The following is a 7,970-nucleotide window of genomic DNA, read 5'->3' as shown; positions in this document are numbered from 1 at the left end:
AAGCATCAAACTCCAGATTTGAAAAAAGTTGGTGTAAGTTTTGAACACCACTTTTTAAATCCGTAACTTCAATTTCGGTAACGTAACACATCCACATTGTAAATACTAGCAGTAAAGCTGATGAAGAACTGTAGGAATTAGCTCTACAACGTGTTATTAAACAAACACCCCACCAACAAACTCCCCCACTACGATAAAAAATCCATTTCAAAACTGTCTACATAAAATTCATCCCCACCATCATTTTTTGCTTCTGGTAGAAGTAGTTTAGCTTGCTGGATTAAATAATCGAGATTTTGTTGTTGTTGGTTAGGTATAAACGTATCTATTTTGTAATGACCCCACGCTAATGTATTAATAGTTCCGGGTATAACATATCTCTTATCATCGTGGGAAGTTAAAGCAACCTTATTTTTTAATTCAGTATACATTTCATGTAAATGTAACTTAAATGTATACATTTTACGATAAATTTTCGCATTAGTATTATCAACTACTTGTTTATAATCCGTAAATGTTAAAGATTTATTTATAACGTTTTTGGAAATCCCCTTAGCTTTTTTAAGGTTATCATTGTTACTTAATGTCACACAATAAGCTTTGGCACCAGTACCACAAAAATTTGTAATTGGTTTACCTTTAAACTCATCCTTTAATTTACCAACCACTGATGGTGTTTTTGGTATATTAAAGATATTATCGGCGGGGTAATTGGATGTATCAAATAAATGAAGGTTTTCTTTGATATCGCGGTAAACGTTTTCTGTTTGAATGTGTAAAATTAATGAATCAGTGTCGGTATACAAAAGTGAGGCATTATCTACATATTTAGCTTTAATGTAATTGTAAAAAAAATCATACATACGAATTTTGGATATTTCTAAAATTGAAAAACCGACATATACCGGTTTGTCGTAAATTATTTTTAGGATATTCATTTGAATTGCAACCAAATAGCAGAAAATATTGAAACAGAGTAAAAATTCGGCATACTAATAAACCCTTCAGCACCGACGCTTCCAGGCAAGTTTTCCCAGTGGGATAAAAGTTTAATATCAACCCTCGTATCAACGTTTTCCATAGTTTTCCCGTAAATGGAGTTTGTGTAATTTTTATATGTACTTTTATCAAATTCATTATTTGAAGAATTACGTAAATTTGTGTTTAATTCGATATAAGGTTTTAACCACGGTGATTGAGAAAATTCTAGAATTCGATGAATTTTAGTTATCTTTAAACCTTGTTCAGTACACTGTTTCAAATTTCTATAATGGATAATATATTTATTTTTCGGTAACAACGTTAATACAAGCTTGGGATCTTTACTATTAGGAGGAATCAGATTTTCAGGACAAAACGGTAAGTCGTTATGGAAATCATGTAATGTTTCAGGATAAGCTAAATCAACTTTTAAGACATACCCCTTTGGAGATTCATCATCGACTGATAAACAATCAAAATGAGTGATTTCTACATCATCTAACCATCGAAAATCACCATGCGGAAGGAATTGACTCATAGCGTAACCATAAAGGTTTGTAGCATCTAAATAAAGAATATATGAAGTAGGTTTAGAACAATCATAATTCTCACAATACTGATTATTTGCAGCAGCAAATCTAGTGCTACACTGACTTATACCTCCACGTATACCCTTTTTAAAAAAATGGAGCATGTCTATATCCGTCAATAATTCAAGCTGAACATTAGTTTTACGCAACATAGCATCCCAGCTAAGTGATGGAGCTGTTAAATATTGAGCAGGATCTAGTTTATAGTTAAATAAACAATTATGTCGAAAGTTTTCGAACACATCAGCTAATAATAAAATATCTGATTTTAAATAAACATCTGAGTACTCTCCTAAGGTGTTACAATTAAAAACTTCCCAAACTCGCTTAGCTCGTAAGTACTTTTCATCGGAAATGCCTTCACCTTTTAAAATATCGAAAAATTCTTCTTGTGTGGGTAAAGATACCTCACCAAGTTTTGAAAAGTTATCCAGGTATGAATAAGGGAAAACACCCTTTTGTCGTAACAATCCGAACTCTTTATTTGATCGACAATATTTTTGTAACTCTAGACATTGATTATTATTTAGGGTTTTACTTAAATTATCCAGTGAATGAGGTAGAAATCTGAAAGAATCCACAAACCTTAATTTTAAATATATATTTTGCTCTAAATCACCACGATCAACTAAAAGTAGTTTGGTGAATGATATATATTTTTCTTTAGTCTGTGCAATAACATCAATTTTTTCGTTATTTTGAGCTAATTTTGTTATAAACAGATGTGAATCGTAATTGGTTAAATTATGCATGAAAACAGGTATGAACTTAGGTAATTTGTAATTTAAATTACAAGCGTTATGCGCTGCGCCAGAAAACAACCCTGTTAGATGTGAATGATCTCTAACTTTAATTTCGTTAATATCGAACGGTTTATCACAAATGTGGCAACATTTACTAGTAAAAAATTGTAATTCCTTTTCTGGCGTGAGTTTTTTCATAGGTTTAATATATTTAAGATATTTATGATAAATAGTGTAAACTTTTTCTTCTAGTTTTTGAATAAACTTCTCAACCACGTTGTCACCGCGATAAATGATAAGTTCTGATAAACTGTCATCAAAATAACATTTAACATAAAAACCGAATGAATATGGTGTATGCTGATAGGTTTTGACAGTAAACGAGGAATTATCCGAAGGTGTTGCATATTGTATCGGTTGCAGTATACTTTCAAAATCAGCATATATAACAAACGGAACTTGCATTTGTTTCTGAAAGTTGGAAAATTGTAAGATATTTTCTTTTTGTAAATGTCCATATTTATTGAGAATCATGTTGGTAGTTGGAAGCTTAGTATATACAAAGTTGCAATCGTTGTCTTCATGTTTGCGAAGACGTTCTAAGGATGTGAAAAATTGTAAGCAACCATTGCATAGAAAAGTCTGACCATTATGGTGTGATTTTTGTTTTGATATTAACCGCGATAAATTTTTAATGTAACAATAATGACTATTCCCGTACTCATCAAAAATAAGTAATAGGTTAACATGTGTAGCTTTTTTAGATTTTGTATGGTATAACGGCCCAACGATTCGACGGTCTCGCCGTCGTCGGTGTGTAAAAGTCGATTTTCAATCGCGTCGCCGTGCCGTCGCCGTGCACCTTCAGAAGAAAGTGTGGTTTTCGTCGGCGCGAAAAAAATAAGCGAAGCGCAACGCTTAATTTATAAAATAAATTTGAATAAAAAGAAAGATTTGAAGAAAATGATGCACTCCGCGGCGATTGTCGAGACAGATCAAATTTTACATGCCGCCGAAAAGGCTGCGAACTATAGTGAGATCTCCGACTCTGAAGAGGAAACACTTTCAGATGAAAACTTACCCTCTATCGAAGATATATTAGAAGTATCCGATAGGGAATCACCACCAAGAGAGAAACCGTTGACGGAAACCCAAGTATGGGAAAAAAAATTATTATCGAATTCAGAGCCGTCATTGATTAATGTAGCCGCAAGCGCCCTACAAATCCCCAAAAAAGTGGAAACTCACCATCAGGCGTTTTGCGAAAATTACAAGGGGGGAGTTGTGTCGGCTCTGGAGCAGCATGCGGAACGTCTCCAGGAAAGTTTAAACGAGAGTTTAAAAAATAGTGAGCTGCTTAAGAAAGCCACCGAAAATATTTTAGCATATGCTGAAAAAATTATGGTGGCTTTCCACGAAGAACAAATCCGGTTGTCACAAGACATAAACAACACCAAAACTTTCCTGGCCAATACTGTAAGAACGGATTCTCGAGGTAAGAATTTTTATTACAATATGTTGCAACAATTTTACTAACAAAATTTACGTAATGTTATTAATAATAATTACACAATACTGATAATGTTTTTTGTTTGTTACAGACTTTTTCAACGAAAATGCTGGTGGTGATTTCCTGCGCTGCTGGGGGATGAGTAAACCGTGAGTAATCCAATTTTTTACCTTAACTTTTACTTTTTACGATCATAATTAAAACAGTTTTTCACAAATTTTTACAAGCGAAAATTTAATTTATTATTTATTACAGAATTTTAATTTATTCTTCATTAAGTACCACCTTTAATTTTGTACACCAACCTCTCCTTCTTTAGGATTATAATAAAACAGTTTTCCATGAATTTTTACAACGAAAATTTAGTTTATTCTCTATTGCGAAATTTTAATTTTTTCTTCATTAAGTATCGCCTTTAATTTTATACATCATTATGATATTTTATGTAGTTTTACATTCTGCTATTTCTTTGTTACAGATCCCATCCCGACGACCCTGTCAATTAAATTTAGTTTTAGTCTATTTTGTATATAATATTTAGTTTTAGTTGTGTATATAGGTATATATAGTCTATATAGTTTATTTTTAATTGTGTTTAGATATTTATATAAATATATTATTTATTTTTGAATAAAAAATATGTAAAAATTGTTGTTTTTATATTTTCTTCTTCTTCATTTTGTGTATATAAGTATATATAGTTTACTTTTAATTATGTTTATATTTGTATATATTGTTTATTTTTTAATAAAAAATATCTAAAAATTGTTGTTTTTATATTTTCTTCTTCTTCATTTTGTGTATACATGATTTTTATTGTGATTTTCTATATCGTTAAAAAACATCTAAAAATTGTTGTTTCTATATTTTCTTCTTCTTTATTTCGTGTAGATATGACTCTATTCGTTTTTAAATGGTCCTCCAGTAAGTTGTCGCTCCATCGTTTTCATGGTCTTTCCGCTAATCACCCCCCCCCCCCCATTAGGTGACAGTCTCTTACCATCTTTACTACTCTATTTGTTGTTATTAGACTCATATAATTATTTCATTCTACTCTTCTATTTCTCCCCTATTTCTTAATGTTCTCCACCGTACATCTCCGTAGTATATCTGTACTTCTAGCTCTCTCTCATAGTGTCTTACCATCGATTTTTCTGAGGGTTTTTATCTATGCTGTTTCTAGCATTCTTTTCAAGATTTAGACTTCTAGCTCTATCCCATAGTACCCTACCATCGATTTTTCTGAGGGTTTTCATCTCCGCTAACATTCTTTTTGTTCTCGCTGTGTCAGGTTGTGTTTCTATTGCGTATGTCATTATTGACCTGATGACTGTTTTGTAAATCCTACCTTTCATTTCTTTCCTGATATTTTTTTTCTCCATATTGTTTCATTCAGGTGACCTGCAGCTCTGCTCTATTAACTTGATCTTCCACTTCTGTTTTAAGCTTTCCATAGCTAGATAGTGCGACGCCTAGATAGTAAATCCTCATCACTTGTTCTATTATCTAACCCTCCAGCTCTAATTTATAACTTAGTAGATTTGTTGTTATAAGCATGTATTTTGTTTTTGTATGTAATAAAGGAAAAAACAGAAAAGCATTAAGACATTTATTTTAAATTTTTAAATACAGTTATTAAAAAGAGATTTCAATAAAACTTCATGGTAAGTATATGGTTATAAGTATAGAATTTGAGTACAAAAATAACTAATAAGGATTTGCAACATAATTGAATTACAAATATATTACCATAATAAAGTACTAATATTTAAATGATTAATAGATAATTATCGGTTCATTAATTAGTTTGAATGGTGTTATCTCTGGTCCGCAAAACATATTATTTTCCGATACATCCTCAATCAGTTCGGGTGGTGCTATCACAGGTTCCAAAAACACATCATTTTCCGATACATCCTCAAATTCCACGTCACTATACAATAAACTGTCATTCTCTACATCAGACATGTCACTCTCCGACAAAGAAGATAAGTCCTCTGACAGCTCGAGTGTTGACGAACTCCATACAGATAGATTACAATTCGTAGTAGAATCGCATGGGCCATCTTCACTAATAGTACAGCAATTATCCCAATCTGTACTAGAGTCACATACACCACTATCTACAATGATACTTGGAGAACCAACTTCCATGGTTGAATGTGTAAGGCTTACTGTCTAACAAATATTTTTGGATAGAACTCAACCGAAAGTAGCATCTTTAAGACTGAGCTAAACAGGTTTAACAACAATGGGGGTAATTGCCCCGTCAAGGTCTTGTTGGATTTTTTCTTTTAATTCTATAGTCCGACCATAGACAAGAAAAAGTGAATATGCATTCAAAAAACCGGTTCAAACAAAGATAGGTGAATAACCGGTCAAGGTTTTATTCTTTTTATTATATGAACGTGGGTAACAAATGTGAACAAACGGTCAAGGTCTTATTGGTTTTGTATCTTGTTGTCAGTTTTTTTTGGTTATATAAATTTTTTTATAGTACAATTAGTGTTATTAATGTGATAATTGTTTAAAAATTTCAAGCTTATACCTCCCTCCAATATAAGTTTACATATATAGATTATTTTCCGAACTAACTTATTAGTCAAATATGTGTCTTGACGACGGTAACAATGATAGTATATCTCGTACTGGGCGGCAATTTGAAGACCGTTTACTTTCTTTTAAATATTGGAAGGGCGCAGTTGAACCCCTGTTGTTAAGCAAAGCTGGGTTTTACTATACAGGGGTTAGTGATGTAGTTCGATGTTTCTACTGCAATACTGAAATATATAAATGGGAACCTTCCGATATACCAATTGAAGAACATTTAAAGTACAGCGACTGTTTTTTTGCAAAAATGTTGGCGACAAAATATCGAAGTTCAAAAAAAAAATGTGTTCAACGAAGTTTTAACAATGTAATACCATATATTTTAATAATATGTATAATTAATTTTTTTATTTTGTTAATAAATAATTAAAATATTTTTATATATATTTTAATTAAAAATGTGTCTTGACGATGGTAACTTTGGTAGTATACATCTGTTTTAAGATCGTTTACCGTCCTTTAAATATTGAAAAGGTGCAGTTAACTCGTGTTGTTAAGCAAAGCAGGGTTCTAGCATATAGGGAATGTCAATGTCGTTTCTACTGTAAGGTCGAAATACACAAATGGGAGCCATACGATATACCTATTGATGAGTGCATAAAGCATTCTACATGTCTGTTTGCAAGACTGATGAAATGTAATTCTATCTTTTTATATATAATTTGTAATAAATTATAAAATATTTTTGTACTACTTATTATAGAGTTGAATATATTATTGGTAACAAATAAAGGTGGGGATATTAGCGACACGAGCTTTAAAACCGGTTTCGATATGGTTTAGTGGGGGTCGATGGTATATAACTTCGTTGATGTAATTCCAAAATCAGTTTAGACTATAATCATGTTTCAAGAAAGTATTAAAATTACTATGGATAAAGTGAAATTACTTAGTGAAAAATCAACACCTAATTTAACATCTATTGAATATTATACCAACAAAAAAAAATGAATAAAATTTGTGTATACTGTTGGGTGGAGACACTTTGTGAACTCGGTCAAAACAACATGTTTGATAATGTGTGCCTACCCATAAAATTACGTGTGTTCGTTAACGAATACCTGACGAAGCGTTATCTATTAGACACAGCTTTGGAAAGAATTTTCAAATTTTCCGACGTTTGGTTGTGGGTGGACCAATTCTTAAAAAAGACGTCAACTTTCGACACCCTTTTTCAAAAACTTGTCCAATACCAACAATTGGAATCTCTTAAACCAATAGAAGACCTGCTACCACCAAGGATTCTGAAACGGTTGCAGTTTAAGGGGTATCAACACCCCTTCAAATGTGAAGGTTGTTTAGGTTCTGTAAGTAGGTTATAGACAAAACTTATTATTGTAGTTTGAATCAAAAAATAAAAAAGTAAAAAATATAATGTTTTTATTCAAATTTACTCCATTACAAAATTTTCATAAATAAAAAATACATTTGAAAGGGCGCATATACATTTCTGTTTAGAGTGGTAAAAACATTTTGCTTCCGATACTGGTAGTGGTGGAAATTCACCTACTTCAATTACAGGTGTGGAAGAATATT

General features: G+C 31.7%; 1 protein-coding gene across 1 annotated transcript; it reads right to left on the bottom strand.

The window, feature by feature from the left end:
• Positions 1–934: 934 nt before the first annotated feature.
• LOC140451153 (uncharacterized) lies at positions 935–2,848 on the bottom strand. Its single transcript, XM_072544886.1, has one exon. It carries the CDS (start codon positions 2,846–2,848, stop codon positions 935–937), a length of 1,914 nt encoding a protein of 637 aa, XP_072400987.1.
• Positions 2,849–7,970: the final 5,122 nt, after the last annotated feature.

The sequence above is a fragment of the Diabrotica undecimpunctata genome, chromosome 9, assembly GCF_040954645.1.
Source record: "Diabrotica undecimpunctata isolate CICGRU chromosome 9, icDiaUnde3, whole genome shotgun sequence".
NCBI lineage: Eukaryota > Metazoa > Arthropoda > Insecta > Coleoptera > Chrysomelidae > Diabrotica > Diabrotica undecimpunctata.
Note: the sequence above shows the minus strand (reverse complement) of the source record. Positions and strands in the feature narration are given on the sequence as shown.

Excerpts from the sequence above, each read along its gene's own strand:
- LOC140451153 (XM_072544886.1), bottom strand. The coding sequence starts at position 2,848 with ATGATTCTCAATAAATATGGACATTTACAAAAAGAAAATATCTTACAA.